This window comes from Colobus angolensis, unplaced genomic scaffold (genome assembly GCF_000951035.1).
Source record: "Colobus angolensis palliatus isolate OR3802 unplaced genomic scaffold, Cang.pa_1.0 Scaffold126, whole genome shotgun sequence".
Taxonomy (NCBI): domain Eukaryota; kingdom Metazoa; phylum Chordata; class Mammalia; order Primates; family Cercopithecidae; genus Colobus; species Colobus angolensis.
Window position 1 is genome coordinate 1,599,766 of NW_012113808.1, and position 19,506 is coordinate 1,619,271.

Genomic DNA, 19,506 nt, shown 5'->3' on the forward strand with positions numbered 1-19,506 from the left:
GCGTCTGCTGGGGAGGGAGGAGCCCCGTGTGATGGTGTGGTGGGAACAGGAGGGGCTGTTCTCTGCTGTCTAGGGGGAGTGTTGGGAGTGCCTTTTGTTTTTAATTGTTATATATATAAACATATTTATACATCGATGTATTTGTAGTATCTGTATTTTTAAATGCATATATGTGTATATGTGTGTGTGTCTGTATGTATGTGTATGTGTGTGTACATGTATGTATGTATACATATATGTATGCATATGCATGCTTCCTTCCTTGTACAGAGAAGTACCCCAGACTGGCAGACGGTGCTTTTAATTTATATGTATAAATATGCATATTTTAATTTTAAAACTTATATGTTGATGTATACATTTATACGATATGTATCTCTAAACATACACATTTATGTGTGTGTGTACATCTCTAGTTAAGACTCGGCTTGTGCCCCGAGTGTGTGAAACTCCCCAGACCGACACGGGTTCTGTGCTACACGGGTTCTGGAGAGCAGGGACGCGACTGCGCCCCCCGAGGGCTGTTCTCGGGTCTGGTGTGGAGATGCAGGCTGCACCTTGCACTCTGGATGTCGGGCCCATTCGTTCCCGTGGTGTCTGGGAGGAGCTGCGCTCCCACACACAGAGCAGGAGAGCCGGCTATTTTGGAGCAAAGGGGGATACAAAAGCTGCGGGAGCCAGCACTGTCGGGTGGTTGCAGCAGCTTCTGGAAGGTTGGAGGGGAAGACGGTAGCATTGGAGGCAGCGAGGGCACTAGGGCAGGGACCCAGGGATAGGAAATGCAGCCGTTCTCGTGTTGAGTCACGGTGTAGTGGCCGTCCTAAGGAATGCTCTGCCTGGCTTTGGGTTTCAGGTCCCACCCGAAAGATGCCCCCCAGCGCCAGTGCCGTGGACTTCTTCCAGCTCTTTGTCCCAGACAACGTCCTCAAGAACATGGTGGTGCAGACAAACATGTATGCCAAGAAGTTCCAGGAGCGGTTTGGGAGCGACGGAGCCTGGGTGGAGGTGACGCTGACGGAGATGAAGGCATTCCTGGGCTACATGATCTCCACCAGCATCTCTCACTGCGAGTCCGTCCTCAGCATCTGGAGCGGCGGCTTCTACAGCAACCGCAGCCTCGCCCTCGTCATGAGCCAGGCCCGCTTCGAGAAGATCCTCAAGTACTTCCACGTCGTGGCCTTCCGCTCCAGCCAGACCACGCACGGGCTCTACAAGGTCCAGCCCTTCCTGGACTCACTGCAGAACAGCTTCGACTCTGCCTTCAGGCCTTCCCAAACCCAGGTGAGGCCCGCGCAGGAGGTAAGAGCTCGGCCAGGTGTCCTCGCTCTCTCGGCCTAGACTTGTCTGTCGGCAGGGCTTTGGGGTGTCCTTCCTGCCCTGCCTGCCCTCTGAGTTCACTTCAAGGTCACCTCTGCTATTCTTCCATTCCATTAATCCAAACGAGATCGGAAGGGGTAGTAATAATAGCTCCAGCCCTCAGAGAAGTCGGAATTCAGTGTTTTGCTCTAAGAGGCAATCTTCCTCCTCTTTTCTCCCTATCCTTCATTTACTTATACTTTCCAAATGATGTTTTGCTCAGGTGAATATTAATTTTATTGTCATATTCTCTGAGAATGACCTCACCTGTTGGCGATGAAAAGTGGCTAGAAGTGTCCTGGGTGGCAGAGGGAGTGAGCCTGGAATTAGAACCATTCTTTAGACTATCAGGGGTTACTTATGGCCACACACAGCAGAGCCAGAGTCCTTGGATGAGGGTTTGGCAGAGCTCCGGGCATCACTGGTCTGATTCCCTAATACTTTCCCAAACCAATTCCAGAAGAAAAGGTTCTGCCTACTCTCAGCTCCCGAGCCCCTCCCTGCCTTCCGCTGGTACCCACTTGCACCTGGGACAATAGCACCTGGCCCTGGGGAGACAGAACTCCAGAATCTTCCTCAAAAATTGCCCTGCTGGTCTAGCAAACCGATGAGATGGCTAATTTCCAGAGATGTCTGTAACCCGAACCAGGAAGTTCTTGGCCCATTTGGGCCCCATTCCCTTTGACTTGGTCTGTGTGGCAGCAGAAGTTCAGTTCAATTTTATGTATATATTTAAAGACCCATCGCACATCTCTCTCCTGTGCTGCTTCTAAGGCTCTTCTAAATAAACCTCCAATTCTTGTTGACGTTTTCTTGTAGGTCCTCTCTCTCTCTATAGCGTGCCTTCCCCACACACAGCTGAAAATCACAGGGTTTTTGTGGGGAAGGTAGTGCCCTATTTCATGTCTGTTGAAGCCTTCCATTCTCTCTGGATCATTCTCCCCACTGTCTGGTGAACATGTTAGGCTCGTTACGATTTCTGAGTGTTTGCAGCGTGTCTTCTGGCCCCTGGAACGCCTTGCCTTCTCTCTGCTTTGCAAATGCATCCACTCTCCAGGGCCCGTGTAAGGCCCACAGTCCCACGTGGATTCCCTGTTATCTGAATTCCCCCCAGTAATTGACGGGGCAGCCAGATGCCTCTGCGCCTCATCCTCCAGTGTGTCATTTACCTTCCTAACAAGAAGCGGAGACTTGCGAGGACATGAGCCCTGCCCTATAACAGGCCCTGTGATAGGCCCAAGGACGGGCCTGAGCACATTATCTTTTCTTTCACTAAATACTTGCTTGGTTGAAAATGAAGCAAATGAGAGACAGTTGCCTGGATGCAAGAGAAAAATAACACATTCAGACCATGCTGGGGTCCAACATTTGGAGAGGTGCTGCAGAAGGCTCTGTGCACGCTGTGCCTAAGTATCTGTCAAGAGGTATCTGTAATGTAAGTCCAGGGTGAGCGCCCGGCCTCTCTGACACACTGCAGCGCCCACTAGGAATTCTGAGATTTGTGGGCTCGCCTCTCTGCAGCTCCCAGGCACAGGTACCCTGAGGGGAGGCCCAGCAGCGTTGCTAAGCCCGGCTGGGTGGGCAGTGGCTGGACTGCAGGTGGGCAGGTAGGCAGGTGTCCGAGGGAGCAGCTCTGCCCTCCTTAGCACATGGCTCAGATGGGCAGTGCTGGGTTACCAGGAACAGGGAGAGCCTAGAAGGATGATCGTGTTATTCTGCGCTCACTGCTTGTATTTGCTTCCAGGTGATGAGGCTTGCAGAAGCAGGGCCTGAGATGAGGCTTAATCTGGGGAAGGGCTCTCAGGTCATGTTTAGGGCTTTTTCCCCTTTACTTTTGCTTTCACTTTTCCACCTCTTCCTCCTTCCTCTCCTCAGACTCATTCTCCTCTCCTTCTATTACTTTGTATTTTGTTTTTATTTTACTATATATGGGAAATGACATTTTCTTCTTGCTACGTTATCTCCTCAGTACTCCTGTGTGGCAGTGAGGATCCCAGCAGGACACAGATGCTGAGCTCTATCTAGAAGTTCAGTCGAAGAGATGCTGATGCAGGGACTGTTGCTGGGGCGCAATTAGCATTAGGGGAGACCCGAAGGGAGCAGAGAAGGCTGTAGCCCAGGGAGAGGCCTCAGGGCAGGTGGGCAGAGCTTTACCTTGAAGAAGCAGATCTACGGCCACTCCTTGGAGCCTATTTTTATTATGCCATTTCTTTTTTCTTTACTGTCTTATCATTGGGAAAAGTTATATAATCATGTTATCAAAAAGTTGAAATAGCCGGGCGCGGTGGCTCAAGCCTGTAATCCAAGCACTTTGGGAGGCCGAGACGGGTGGGTCACGAGGTCAGGAGATCGAGACCATCCTGGCTAACACAGTGAAACCCCGTCTCTACTAAAAAATATAAAAAACTAGCCGGGCGAGGTGGCGGGCACCTGTAGTCCCAGCTACTCGGGAAGCTGAGGCAGGAGAATGGCGTAAACCCGGGAGGCGGAGCTTGCAGTGAGCTGAGATCCGGCCACTGCACGCCAGCCTGGGCAACAGAGCAAGACTCTGTCTCAAAAAAGAAAAAAAAAAAAGTTGAAATAGAGGAAATAAGTTTGAAATAAGTTGAAGGGGCTGATCGTAGGTCCCTCCCCTTACTCCCTTGCTATCCGGCCTCTTTCTGATGACTCCCACTTGGCTGAGCAAGCCAGAAACTAGGGGCAAAGAAGCTGGGTGGGATAGTTTATAAGAGGCTGACCTCCAGGCCTCAGCGCAGGGTCTGCAGGATGGAAAGTGACCCTGGGGGAGCAAACAGAGAACACCCAGCACACCCCATCGTACAGCCTGGGGCATGAGGCTCTGGGAGAGTCAAAGGGTTGACTGGTGCCATGCAGCCTGTTGCACCAGCTCCATGTCAGTAGGTGTGGAGCAGGGTAAGTCAAAGGAGATGAAGTCATAACCAGAGTACGGTTGGGTGTTTACTACGACCAGAACCTCATGCTTCCTGGGGCTTCCTGTACATCACCTGTCCCCTCCATTCCCTGGAGCAGCAGCCTGCCCCATCTGCTGAGGATGCTCCGGGCTTTCCAGTTTGGGTGGGCCTGGCTGTCCCAGGGGCTTGCAGGCCTTGTCATTCCCCAGGCTGCCAGCATTGGCCTGCCCTGCTCGGCTCCTGCATTTATGCTCCTCTCAGAGACACGTCTGCCACTTAAAGAAGGAAGAGGCTTCTTGTCCTGATCCTTGATTGGAGAAGCTGCAGACTCTAAAGGAGCCTTGGATTCCTAGCTTTCCTGCTCTGTGAAAATCCCTGTTGGACCCTGGAACATTCAGCTCACAGAGAGGCAATGATCTGCTTGTAAGCCTCAGGGCTTTCTGGGAGGGTCTTCCTCTCTGCCTGCAGACACCAGTTGGAACAGTTCTCTTCCCATGGCCCTCATCAGGCATGTGTATGGATCAGAATCCCAGGAATCATTCTACATCGGTCCCTTACACCATCCCTCGGGGCTGCACTCCAAACACACAGCACACTCACCTCACACACTCAGCTCACTCACACCCTCCAGCCTGCAGTCTTGGGAGCCTTTTTATTCCAGCAGCTGTGACTCTTTGGTATGAGTTTGGTCTTAGAGTCTTCAGAGGATTCCCAGAATCTAGCAGTAACCAAAGCAGCTGATGTGTGTGTGTGTGTTTCTACACAAATAAAAATGGGGAGACACTGCATCTCCTCAAAACTGGAGCCAGATTAATTAGAGAAATATTTTCGGGGAGGGATTATGCAAATCAATAAATGGATGTTTTGTCTTTCCCCTACCATACATAACCACCCTCCACACCTTAAACCACGCTTGTCAAGCACAGGAGGAGGCTCACGAGATACAGTTGTGTAACAGAGAAATGCTGACCAATCTGTAGCCTGGAGGAGAAGCAAGTGGTTTTTCTGGCAGGCAAAGTTTTTGGAGCTTTGGGGAGCATGCTGTTCTGTGCTGCATTTAGTCATAACACGTTCAGAATTCACTTAATGATGGTAGAAAAGGAAAAAGATCATTGAGGGTCAGCAATTCTTGCTGGCCCTTTTGCTTTGATGAGGCATGTGATTAAATATAAATTTGCAACTGATCATATGTTCAATGCAAGTGGAACAGAGGTGCACTTTCTTTCTGAAGAGAATGAGAGAGGGCAATTTTCATTTTCTGTGGCCTCAGAGGACAGAGTAGGATGCACGTCTTCGGCAAGGATCATTGGGCAGGGAAAGGACAGGCAGAGGGCTTTTTTATGCCATCTTTTCCCTTCTCCATCTGCTCCCATTCTCCTACTGTGTGGAGGACTTGTCCATTGCACTTGAATAATTCCAAATGGGGCTTTGAATGTTTAATGAGCTACAAAGAGCCAGCGAGTGCAAGAAGCCAGGCGTGAGGGCCAGGGGAGATGTTGCAGCCAGGCCAGCCTCCCAGCCTTCCCCTTCACAAGACAGGGGAGACCACATGTGATGTCCCCATGTGTCCTTTTGTAGAAAAACTGAGGAGGCAGGTATGCACTGCTAAGACTGAACAATGCAGGGCTGTCACTTTTCAAAAATTGAGTGCAAAGTACCTGTGCTTTCAATTTGCATTCAACCTCCGCCCGTCTTCCATTCCTAGAAGAATGGAAGGATGTTGTCCACATCACACGTGGTAAATATCATCCTCCGTTCCGTCCTTGGAAGACCTTTTTCTGCCATCACCTGGGAGCTTGTTGGGAACACACAGTCTCAGGCCCGGCCTCATGAATCACAGTCCACATTTTAGCAGGATGCTCAGGTGACTAGTTTGTTGAAACTTTTTCTGTAAATAGCCAGACGGTAAGTATTTTAGACTTTGTGTGGGTTGTGTGACTGATGTTGCGTGTTGTCAGTTGTGCTATTGTGGCCCCAAAGCAGCGACAGACAATATGTAAACAAATGAACATGGCAGTATTCCAATAAAACTTTGTTTACAAAAACAGACGTGGGCCAGACTAGGCAGTAATTTGTCTGACCCCTGATCTAGGGCATCGTGTAGAGTTCTGGGAATCATTGCCTGCTCTCTTCATTTCTGTTCCCTACAGATGCACACTCTAATTCTTAATTAAGCTTGAGTTGGGATCAGGGAGGGAAGTGTAGCACATCCCTGAAATTTACCCTAAAGCCTCCCAAAAGAACTTTACCTTGAAGAAGCAGATCTATGGCCACTCCTTGGAGCCTATTTTTATTATGCCATTTCTTTTTTCTTTATTGTCTTATCATTGGGAAAAGTCATATAATCATGTTATCAAAAAGTTGAAATAGAGGAAATAAGTTTTAAAATTGCCTTGGGAATCTTGTCAGAAAGGACATGACAACCCCGAGGAGAGCCAGAGGCTGTGCGTTGCAACAGGCCAACAGGGAACTGGGTCATTTGATGAATGATTTATTAAAAGAGGAGGGTCCGCCTGGAAGAAGGAGGTTGTGGGCTGACACGAGGGCTGTCTTGAAATTCAAAAAAAAAAAAAATAACATTTTTTTTCTTTGTTTCCCACTGGACAGAAGTCACATCCTTAGGTTTAAGTTAAATATGGATAAATTGTGGATCAGTGAAAGACTTTTTTAGCAGTTGGAACTTTCCGTGAGTGGAAGGGGCTTCCATGAAAAGAAGTGGGTGCCCATCACCAGGCATGTCCAGCCAGAGGACACAGGACCTGTGCCAGAGATCCCTCAACCAAATAAGAGTTGGGACAAGGGACCTTAGGCCAATAATAACAATAATAATAAATTCCATTGATGAAATATCTTCTGTGTATCAGGGCTGGTGCAATTTTGCATGAATCTTACTGAATCCTTTCTTACTGCATCCTTTCTAGAAACAGTAGTGTAGATAATGATACTACCCTCCTATAGATAAGAAGGGTCAGGATCAGAGAGGTAAAGTAACTTAGTTAAGGTCACAGAGCTGCTCAAAGGCAGAGGCTGATTTTGAGCTCCAATCTGATGAGCCCTCAAGCTCGTGCTGCCTTCCGTGACAGCCTCCGCTTTTTCCCTCCTGGCAGGTGCTACATGAACCCCTGATCGATGAGGATCCTGTATTCATTGCCACGTGCACAGAGCGGGAGCTGCGAAAGAGGAAAAAGCGGAAATTCAGCCTCTGGGTCAGACAGTGTTCTTCCACTGGCTTCATCATCCAGGTGAGCCCTGGGCTGAGTCCGAGGAGGGTCGGCGAAGAGGGTCGGGGAAGCAAATCGGGGGAACTTTGGCTCGTCTGGTACCCAAGAACTTACTCACATACCATTTTCACTGTGTGTCCAAGTCCACCCAGATGCTCCTGCAGAGGCCAGGGCTGGACTGCTCCCTCCTCCCCGAGGCAGTGGGTAGCCAGCCTTGGAGAGGCTGCTGCCACACCTGGCCCGGTTCCCTGCACTTTCTTCCTCCAGACTCAAGCCCATCTGGGTAAATGACTCATCAAGGCTCAGTCCCTAGCAATGTTGGCTAGAAGTGTCACCCAAACAGTGGGTCATATGAGGTGACTACCATCTCCCTGGGGGCTGTCCCTCAAGACTTATGGACTCGTGGCTTTGAAACTTAAGGCTGTCCCAGGAGGCCTCCCCACTCCCACCAGGTATCTGCCCCAACCTTCCTGTTTCCAGGATGCCTTCTTCACAGACCACCACCAACAGCCTGCTGGCGAAACTGTGAATAACCTTCCCCAGGAGCATATGCCCGAGTCATCGGCCCTGGGAACCAGCGTGGCCAACATGGGTGCATGTTTTACAAGAGGTGCCTGAGCTCTGCTTTTTGTGATGATACTCCCAGGAAAAGCATCCGAGGTTGAGCTGCCAGGAGCAGTAGGGTACACAAAGGGAGATGGTGGGGACAGATAAACACCAGAATGTGTTGCCTAGGTGACATCTCCCTGCCTAGTTCATCCGTGCTGCGCAGTGACACCTTCTCTCATCAGACAGGCAGACCAGCCCTGTGGTGACAGCTGACCGCACGCTCACTCGCTGCCCTCGCTTGACTGCATCTCCAGGCCCCAAGGCACAGGGTTTTTGCACTTCCATCTTTCCCTGAACTAGAGCAGGATTCGTAGGAAGATTCCAGCGAGCATCTCCTCCCCACATCCACTCCAGAACCACAGTGGGGAAAGTGTACTTGCTCCAGGAAAACGTCTTCCCTCCAAAGCACCATCTTGGCTCCGTCTGCAGGTCTGAGGGACCTTCAGTTTGAGTTGGGGCCAGGATCTCAAGCCAGACTCTGGGGCTCTGCTTGTGCATAGGCATTGTTTGGGGTCTCGCCAGACTGGACCTATCCCAGAGCAGAATTCCCTCACTCCTGGAGGTGCAGCCTCAGCTCCTTGTCCCCTGACATTCTCCAGAGTCCTCTGCCATCTCTGTAGCACCTTTTGTGATGATACTCCCATAGGGTACAGGTGCATCGGATTCATTTTATATAAACTTTCCAAAGGGACATTCATTCATTCTTTCAGTAAATGTTTATTGGGCACCTCTACCTGCACACGTTGTGCCAGTCATTGGGATATGCAGACATGGTCCTGCCGTCCTTGAGGTCTGCCTAGGTAGCTTTTTTGTTTGGTTTGGTTTGGTTTGGTGTTTTTGTTTGTTTGTTTGAGACCAGGTCTTACTCTGTCACCCAGACTGAAGTAAAGCAGCATGATCATAGTTTACTTTGCCCTCAACCTCCCAGGTTCAAGTGATCCGGTCACCTCAGCCTCTCAGGTAGCTGGGACCATGGACGTGTGACACCATTCCTGGCTGATTTATTTTTATTTTCATTTTGGTAGAGATGGAGTCTCACTGTGTTGCCCAGGCTGATCTTAAACTCCTGGGCTCAAGTGGTCATCCTGCCTCAGCCTCCCACAGTGCTGGGATTACAGGCAAGAGCTACCATGTCGGCCCTGTGTGGCTTTGGAACAAATGTTTACATGTGGATCCTGTGTGCGTCTGGCACCACTTCTTTCTCCTTCTACAGTTAGTGAGGAGCTAGAAATCACATCTGTCACCAGAAAAGGCCACTGATCTCTCTCTCTCAGTTCAGATTCGTTCCCAATTCTATAAAATCTATAAAACCCACATCTAAAATGTAAGAAGTTTGGGTTGGTACCTTGAAGTTTCCTTTCATTTCTAAAACTCTTGATTCTAGGAGGTTTTGCAGCAATGTCAAGGTTTGTTTTAGAAGCCAGAATTGAAGCTGACAACTCCCAGTCAAAAGCAGTGTAGCTTCCACCATTGCCAGGGGCAGCCCTCAAAACGTGCTCAGAAGTGCAGAGCCAAGGAGGCAATTAATTACCCAGCAGTTTCAGGCTGTGCTGTGACAGGACTGGCGTGAGAACTTTCTCAGCCCCCGCAGTCCATCTCTTTGTTCCTGGGTCCAGCTGAAGGTGCCTGTGGCAGGCACAGAGCAGGGAAAGGACATCTCTGCCTGTGAGGAGCCAGGAGAGGCAGAGGAGGAGCCACATGGCCTGGGGACAGTTGTTTTTATAGTGTCCTGCCCCTTTTCTTGGTTCTCCAGGTGCTAATCTTGGTTTGACAGCTTTTGAAGGTCAGCAGCCTGGGCAAGCACAGCCCTGGGGCCAAACAATACCTTACACCGTCAGAGCTTTCACACCCGCAGTTCCTGATCCTCCCCACAGCCTTGTCAGACATAGAGAGCAGGCAGTATTGATCCCATTTCTTACATGAAGTGACTTCGGCTCACAGGGGTTACCTGCCAGGCAGCTGGTCAGCGCAGAGCTGGCTTCTCCCCTGGGCCTCGACCTGCCTCTTCCCTCATCCATCCCCAAGGCATCCACAGCCCCTGCTCTTGCATTTACCTCCCACATGAACTAGCTGCTCAGTCTTTGCTCTGGAATATGGAGTTGTCATCTAGAAACTAAAGGGATGGAATTAGGTAACCAGTGAGGTCCCTTCTATTGCCATTCTATGATTCTCTTCTTTGTAAATGTCATATGTGAGGTTCTATACACAGGCCATTTTCTTCATTGTAGTTCCTCAGATGCATTGAGCTCTCCTGAGTTAGCGGAGAAGCTCAGTTGCAGCTGGCCGTATTAAGGGTCATCTCCCACTGTGCTGTGCTGTGCTGTGCTGTGCTGCACACGCCCTCCTGTTTCTGAGGTTGGCTTTGGCCCATAGGATGCAGGCAGCTGTGGTACGTGAAAAGATTGGAAGGGGCAAGTACATACCTCTCCTTTATTGGCTTCTCTGCCCTGGCTATGAGAAAATGACCAGGATGGGTCACCTGGGTCCTGAAAACCTGGGAGCTTAGTAAATGTTTATTACATGGCATATCGATTTTGTGGTGGTTTGAGACCCGCTGTAATTGACCCAGGAACCTTATCAGTTAGGTCTGCACAGCTGACCAGATAACTTTCTTCCAGCCACCATCTAATGTGGACCAAGATGAAGTGTTGAAGGGGCGGTGGCTGTCCAGGTGTGTTCCAGGAGAGCCCAAATTATGCATAGACATTGTTGCCCCAGCTTTGCAGTTTCATCCTGCCAAGACCCTGAGCCTTTGACTGGCTCGACTGCATTCTTCAGACAGGCGGGGCCACTGTGGGATGAGCTCCACTTCAAAGATTCTAGATGAAGGGGTGAGTGAGAAAAAGGAGTTCCAGACTGGCCAGTGGTCCCAGAAAAGGTCCGTGGGAAAGCTGAATGGGAACTCAGTACAGCCAGCTCAGATCCTCAGGGCCTCAGGCATAGTCAGTTGATCCCCACAAGGGCATTTGGATGAGAAGGAAGAAACTAACAGTCGGGCAAAAATAATAATAATGGTGATGGTGTTTAGAAGAGCTCTAATATATTAGTATATTTTTATAGGTGTAATGCTCTTGAACTCATTTGAAGGGAAGTATTTTATGAAAGTGGTTAAAGATCTTAAATAATTTAAGAGAATATAGGGAGGCATGTGGTAGGATAGAAGTGAGAGGAAGAGATTAAGTTAACTATAGTTCTGAAAAGTAGGGTGCTAATAGCCTGCATTGCTGAGAATGCAGGAAGCAAACAGTAAGAAGTTTTGAGGAGAAATAAGTAATCAGATGAGAAACAGACACAGCTTTACTGCAGAGTGTGAGTGACACCACCCGCAAATGCCATCCCGCTCTGAAACCTGGTCTTGCTTATCTGTCCTCACATTCCTCTTCCTAGTCTTCTTCCAGCAATCTCTGAAAAGAGGTACTGGTTCAGATGGGCGGGCTTCATCTCCCACTTGACATTTGTAGGGCTGTCCTGCAGAACTGCTTATCTCAAAAGTCTTTGGATGCAAAATGTGCGTTTTAGTGTTTCACCAAGCACCCAGCACTTGGAAAGGAGTCAGTAGGCGAAGATGCTAACCTGCAGTGCTCCAGGCCAATGGAAACTGTCAAATGAGGCCATTCACGTTGCTCTGCGAAGTAGCTTACCGCACGTGGATCTTCGGGTCTTTGGTAATTTAGTCAACTTTAATATGAGGAATGGTAAGAAATGAAATATATGTTGTGAGGGATAAAAAGAGAGGCATGGTTCTGTTGTCAAGCATAGGTTTTTGTGGTAGTAAAATGCAGATAACATAAAATTTTCCATTTTCACCATTGTTAAGTGTGTGACTCAGTGGCACTAAGTACATTCAGTGTTGTGCAGCTGTCACCATCATCCTCTCTAGAACTTTCCCATCATTGCAGCAGATGAGGGCACATCTCTTAGCTGCATAGCACAGTGACACCTAGAAGTGGTAGATCTCCCATGAGCCCAGGTGCCTTCCAGATTCCCTGTCAGTGCTTTGAGAGCTCGGAGGAGGGTCCGTGGTCTAGTTGCAAGCTCTACTCTGTCTCCCGTGAAGCTCGTCTCACTTCCCTGGGTCGGACTGGCCACGATCTCCAGCTCTCCCAGGGCTGCGTGTGGGGCTCCCAGGGAGAGACAGATGAATGGCTGGGACAGCGCATGTGCTTCCTGGCCCTCAGCCCTGTCACTGTCTGTCTGCATTCCATGCAGGGGCAGTACTTGCGGTCACTGACTTGTAGCATTGTTGAGCCAGTCGGTCGTCCAGAGTCTCTGTGGGGTGCAGGGATGCCTGGGAGTGCCTGTTCTTTACTTCCTGCCTGAGTCAGCTTTCTAGCTTTACCCCTTGATATCAGCCAGGCTTGGGGGTGTGATGGTCATTTGGATGTCTCAACTTGGCTGGACCATGGTACCCAGCTATTTGGTCAAATAGTAGTCTAGATGTTGCTGGGAAGGTATGCTGTTTAGATGAGATTAAAATTTAAATGGGTGGCTTTTGAGGAAAACACATTAGCCTCCATAATGTGGGTGGGCCTCAGCCAATCAGTTGAAGCCCTTAAGAAAATGATTGCTGGCCGGGTGCGGTGGCTCACGCCTGTAATCCCAGTACTTTGGGAGGCCAAGGTGGGTGGATCACCCGAGGTCAGAGTTCAAGACCAGCCTGACCAACATGGTGAAACTCAGTCTCTACTAAAAATACAAAAAAATTAGCTGTGTGTGGTGGCGCATGCCTGTAATCCCAGCTACTTGGGAGGCTGAGATAGCAGAATCACTTGAACCTGGGAGGCGGCGGTTGCAGTGAGCCGAGATCGCACCACTGCACTCCAGCCTGGGCAATAAGAGTGAAAATCCATCTCAAAAAAAAAAAAAAAAGGAAAGAAAAAGAAAAGAAAATGAAAATGATTGCTGTACCCCGAGAAAAAGGGAATTCTGCCAGCAGAGGGCCTTCGGGCTTCAGCAGCACCTTATCCCTGAGTACCCAGCCTGCTGGGCTTCCCTGATTTTTGGACTTGCCAGCCTCTGATTTGCATGAGCCAGTTCCTTAAAATAAATACCTCTGCCTCTTCCTCCCACTCTCCCACCCTCCCATCTTCCATACATAATTGTGTTTATATACACACTACTGCTTCTGTGTCTCGGGAGAATCCTGGCTACTACAGGTGGCTTCCTCTGGCGCACCTGGTTTATTCAGGCCTGTTTGCTTCTTTGATTCTCACTGCTGTTGACCACCTGGGAGTCTGAACTAGAGGGCCTGGGCAATGCTTTCTTCAGTGTTGCTTTTTTTAAGCTAATAATCTCTATTTATTTTTATTATTTATTTATTTATTTATTGGTAAGAGTTGGACAGGTCTCTGTTTTCAAGAAGTTCTACAATAAGGAGATGGGAAGATAAGACTTGTACCAATGCAAATCTAGGCCTGGACTGTTTGGTTAACTACACCACCGTAGACTGAGCTTCGTGCTTGGCCCCTCAGAACTAGAGATAGAGGGAGCCCTCACTGCCTCTCCAGTAGGAGAGATGGACACGTTAAAAATACTCATTGACATAGAGTGACAAGTGCAGTACTGGAGGTGTGTCTGTACATCGCAGGGCTACAGGAAGGCACCTGCAGGGGTAAGAAACACCCCCAGAGGTGTATACGGCAGGCTGTGTGGTATGGCAAAGGAGAGAGTGGCCATGAGCTCTTGCCACAGTCCAAGCACCAAGACACCCAACGTTTTAATAGCAGCACTTAAGACAAGAATAAGCAGGCAGGGAATTATTTATAAGGTGGGGCTCAGGAAATCTTGAGATATGCTTGCTCCCTGGGTGCAGAATGCTGGGTATATGTGAGGCCACAGCCAGTGCCTTCTTTTTTGCCTTTCCCACTGCTGTTTACCCAGGCTGGCTTTCCCACTGCTGGTTACTCACTGCTAGATACCATGGTGCACTTAAGACAGCATACAGAAGCTCCTCGACTTATAATGGGGTTACGTCCCTATGATAAACCCCTAGTAAGCTGAAAATATCTTGTCAGTTAAGCACAGTGGCTCACACCTGTAATCCCAGCACTTTGGGAGGCCAAGGTAGGCAGATAACTTGAGCCCAGGAGTTCAAGACCAGCCTGGGCAACATGGCAAAACCTTGTCTCCACAAAAAATATAAAAATTAGCTGAGTGTGGTGGCACACACCTGTAGACCCAGCTACTTGGGTGGCTGAGGAGGAGGGATCCCTTGAGCCTGGGAGATCAAGGCTGCAATAAGCCATGATTGCACCAGTGCACTCCAGCCTGGGTGTCAGAGCGAAACCCTATCTCAAAAAAAAAGAAAATATCTTAAGTCAAAAATGCATTTAAAGCTGGGTGCAGTGGCGAGTTCCTGTAGTACCAGTAATGTGGGAGGCTGAGGGAGAAGACTGCTTGAGGCCTGGAGTTTGAGACCAGCCTGGACAACATAATGAGACTCCACTTCTAAAAAAAAAAAAAAAAAAAAAAAAATGCATTTAATATAACTAACCTACCAAACAGCATAGTTTAGCCTCGTCTACCTTAAACATGCCCAGAACACTTACATTATCCTGCAGCTGGGCAAAATTAACACAAAAGCCTCTTTTATGATAAAGTGTTGAATATTTCCTGGTTGTTTACCCTCATGATCACCTGGCTGACGGGGAGCTGCAGCTACTGCCACCACCCAGGATCGCCACCCAGCATTGCACAGCATATCACTAGCCGAGGAAAAGGTCAACATTTGAAGGAATTTCTACTGAATGCTTATTGCTTTCACATGATCATGAAGTCAAACAATCTTAAGTCAAACCAGTGTAAATTAGAGACTGTCTGTATTTATTCTGTGTCACAAGCCTCCTAAGGACTGACCTAGACGCCAAAACACCCTCCAGCCCTACCCTGTTTGCAGAGAGAGGGGGTGCAAGCATGGGAGCTAGCCAAGGTTCCCTTCCTCTCCCTTCATCTGCAGGCTCCCCTGTGAGCCAAGGCGGAGAGAAAGGAGAGGTTTATACGATGATGAATCTTCCAGTGTAGGGAAAAGCCTACTAATTGGGCGATTGGAGTTCCTCAATCCAAGATGTTGTGGCTGCTCATCCTGGAAGGCTGTGCCCTGTCTGTGGGTGGAAAGAAAACTCTCCGTCAGTTCTCTGCAGAGACTGCTGTTCAGGCTTCACAATGTCAAAAAGATCGAGGATCCAGCAGGAAAAATTGGCCAACAGGTTAATGTTCTGTCGACCTTTAGTGATTAATGCAGCCCCAAGATTCTTTGGAGCAGGAAAAAAAAATGGTCCACTATTTTTTTTTAATGGTATAATCTAAAAGAGCAGATTTCTCCTGTTTGAACATGTTGGGCCAGGCACCTGCCTCTGCAGCATGAGACCAGTGTTCCTGTTGGGATGTTGACAGATGGACAAACACCGAGGAGGGGCTGAAGAGCAGATGCCTGGGAGGTGTCCTGAGTAGTGTCCTGAGTGGGGCTTGGAGGGACATAGGGAGGTGTCATCTGAAGAAGACAGGACAGACCATCTTCAGAGGGCTGGGTGGCTGTCATGTCAAGGAGGCAATTCTGGATGACAGCCCTGCTCAGTGGAGGCAGGGCTTCCGGTTCACGCTGGGTATTGACATACTCCGGAAGTACATGGGCTTTAGAAGCCAGAATTCAAGATGGAACCCCCAAGCAAAAGGACCCCTGCTTCCTACCCCCTGCACACATCGTGGCATCTGTCCAGGCAGAGCCCTCATGACATCTGTGAGGGACACTGAATGAGGTCCGTGCGCCCCGTGCTGCTAAGCTAGCTGACCTGGAAGCCCCTTTCCTTCCTCAGTCTCATCTGTGGATTCTGGCAGCTGCTTCTGGCATTCAGGAAAGAATGACGAACATTTACAGTGTGTGTTGTGGGCCAGGCTCTGTGCTTAAACACTTCACATGCAGTATTCATTTTTCTCCACAAGGGCCTCACGAGGCAAGTAATGTCACTGCCACTGTTTCTCGGTAAGGAAACTGAGGCACAGAGAAATTTGCTACCTTGCCTAACATTACATCTGTAAAGCAGTAGACCTGGGATTAAACCCAGCCATTCTGACCTTAGATCCCACCTTCTTAACCAGCAGGCTATGTTGACTCCCCCAAGGAGAGAACTTTTCCTGATTTAGACAAAAAGCAAAGTATCTTTTATCCAGCTTAATTGTTGGTAGGACAGTGGTCTAGCATCCATGTCACTGATTTCCCTTGTTTTGAGACATACTATTTATGTTGAAAGAATTTAAGGAAGGTGCGCTAAAGTGTTTTTTTGCTTATTTGACTCAATCTTTGTACATACTAAGTGAAATATTTTGCTCTTGACCGATAACTAATTGAATTGGCTCTAAAAGCGAGGGCCACCATGGAATTAATTGGTTAGAGTGAATTTTGCTCGTGGATTCAGAAGCTGGGCAGGGCAGGACATGTGTCCATTTGTTTAATTGTGCAGCGAGGAGGATGCTGGCATGAGATCCTCTCCAGGTTGGATGCAGTAAGTAGAGGATGGGATTGGCTGAGGTAGAAGACATCACTGTGGACCTCTTTGTGTCCTTGAGCAAGTAGCTGAGAACTACCTTCTTTCTCCATCTTTTGAATGAAGTTAAGCCACCCATACGTCTTTACTGTATAGGACTTCAAAGATGACAATGAAATATTTATTAAGTGCCCAAGTAAGTGCACCAGGTACTGAGTGGATCAGATTCAGCCCTCTCCTTAAAGAACTTAGAATCTTCAACTGCACGGACATGAGTGTGTACAGAGAGCCCACATACTGATACATGTCCCTCCTCCAACCTGTCGTTTTGAAAGAACCACCTCAGGCTTTGAGCTTTGGGATGAGATGAAGGCAAGGCTCCCACAGGGGTCAGCGGTGCTGAAGGTGCAGCCAGAGAGAAGGACCGTGAACAGACTCAGCACATGAGCTCTTCCTAGGCATGGTCACGGTGAGAGGCATGAGAGAGAGACTGGGCAATGAGAGATGAAAGTCATCAGTATGGTGATGACTTAGAGACTTTGGTGGAAGCCCCAGCTAATAAACGAAGATGGCACAAGCAGCATTGTCCAGCAGGACTCTCTGCAATGATGGAACTGTTTCATATCTGTGTTCTCCATGATGGCAGTTCCTAGCCTCATGTGACTGTTGACTATTTGCATTGTGACTGGTGTGGCCACAGGACTGAATTTTTCATTTTAGTTTAATTTAAATGTAAATGAAAACAGCCATATGTGGCTGAAGGCAACCACATTGGGAGCACAGTTACAGAGCTTTGCTATATTAAAAAATCACTTCTATGTGCACAGTTTTCACTTAAAGACAATGGCCTTGCAAGGTGCATATGGCAATGTTGTCCTTACAGATAAGCAAAGCAAGGCTCAGAGCAATTAAGTAACTTGCCCCAAAACCCACAAGCCAGTGAATGACAGCCTGTGCCCATGTATCCCAGCACTCACCCTCCCTGCCTCAGTTCCTCTCATGACAAGTGACTGTCATTTACAATTCACAGCTCTCTCAAGTGGCTGTCCCGTGCAGATGTCCCAGGTGACAGCCGCACACACCCCCAATCTCATTCTGCATCTTCAGTGAGTGCAGATCATGCACTGCTGTGCTGTTTCCCCACAGCTGAATTACTTACACCTTCATGGCTCCTTGCACACTAGCGATAAAAGACTCAAGCAAGGGATCACCAGTCCCTACAATGTGATACCCTTCCCCTAGATGTGCTCTTCACTGAGGAAACTGATTCGCTTCTGTGCTGAAAGAGAAGTAGGGTCATTCATTGGTCAAGACTGGTATAGCTGAACGAGGCTTTCTCCAGTTCTTTGTGTTGGAGAGGCAGGAGGGTGCCCCGATCCCAGCAACACCTTAGTGGAACTGTCAGCTGGTGAGTCAGCAGCTACTGCCACTAGCCTTACTGTTCTTTTGAGAAGTCGAGGGAAAAGATGAACTGGATCCTGCATCTGGAGGTCATGGGGACATTTCAGGAGAGCTAAGATAAATGCCATGTGCTGTATGTGTCCCCCAGGGTATTAACTGCTATAATCCGTATTTCCTAAGATCCTTTTTGTTGTAATGTCGGTATAAAGTATGCAACATTGGGAATACTACTCTGGTGCAAAGTATAATGCCATATAGTAATAAACTTTCATGCCTACTTTCCCAAATATATGCATTTAAAAATTAATAAACCATAGGAGCAAAACAAAACTTTTTAGGAAAAGCGAAAAGCTTGGCAACCACCAAATGGTACATTTTCCTGCCCTAGAGATACTTGTCAAACAGTCTTGTAGCTCAGAAGTGTCTGTGGCTGGCTGCATTTTGCCCAGTGATAGGAAGTCACCTATGTCTACACATTTGGTGGAACCATATTAATACGGTAATGCTTTCTCTAGAAATATCTAGGGAGGTATCTGACTTTTTGAAAAGCCGACCAGGAAGTAGTCACACATCTAAGTGAATGGTATTTCCTTCCGTGTTGTGTCTGGGGAGCTCTTGTAGAAAGTACCCAACCCAGCGTCTGAATACATGTGTGGGTTCCCAGTGATTCTGCTGTTTCTCAGATTACTGGCAGGATTCCTTAGGATAGTCTCTTAAACCTGGACGCAATCATTAGCATAGCTTGTATAGCTTAAGCATTTGTAGCAACAGGGCATGGATGGGATAAGACTTCGTTGGAGGTTGCTCATCCAACTAAGGGAAACAAGTTACTGCCTTTGACCACTGACGTTATTGTGTCAAAGCAAACCAGGACCGGTCGAGTACCAGACCTGCCTGACCGTCAGACCCAGCAGGACCTCTTGGACTGAGCCTTTTCCTGGCCAGATTTTGACTACCTTGCCAACAGTTTTTTTCTAAATCATGCCCTCAACTGAGACTTTCAAGGTTACCATCTTTTGTATTTATTTAAATGAAGGTCCTACTTTATATTCACTTTTAGAAACTCATTATTTTATAGCAATGAGTGCCACACATTTGGGACTCTCTTTGGACTCTCATTGGTGCCACTTTTTGGCTGTATCCTTCTTCCAGATTTCCTAATAAGAAATCTTTGACCTTTGGCTCAGCGCCTGTCTCCTTTGCCTCAGTGCCTTTGGCTCAGTGCCTGTCCCTTTCTCCTGTGACGTCCCAGTTGAGTGTCTACTTCTTCAGAAGAGACTGGCTGGAGTCTGGAAAAATGGCAGTTTTCAGAGGTGCATGTGTAGACACGAGGCTGAGTAATTTCAAGATAGTCCTGCAACAGTGCTGCCCTCCGTATCCTACCCAGGAGTTGTAAAATCTCAGCTGCACATCACTGGCATTTGGGAAAATACGTTAATTCCAAGACAGCAAGAGGCTGCCCTGATTCTCAGAGTCATCATCATCTCCAGGTCTGGAAATGATGAATAACCATTCACTCAGACCCTG

The 19,506-nt window shown here is 48.3% G+C and overlaps 1 protein-coding gene across 1 annotated transcript in view; it reads left to right on the plus strand.

The window, feature by feature from the left end:
- Positions 1-666: 666 nt before the first annotated feature.
- Positions 667-19,506, plus strand: part of PGBD5 (piggyBac transposable element derived 5) — a 38,978-nt gene continuing 20,138 nt past the window's right edge. The window contains exons 1-2 of the mRNA XM_011933324.1: positions 667-1,281; positions 7,376-7,510. Coding sequence (XP_011788714.1) covers positions 868-1,281; positions 7,376-7,510 — 549 coding nt within the window. The 5' untranslated portion in view covers positions 667-867. The remainder of the gene's footprint in view (positions 1,282-7,375; positions 7,511-19,506) is intronic.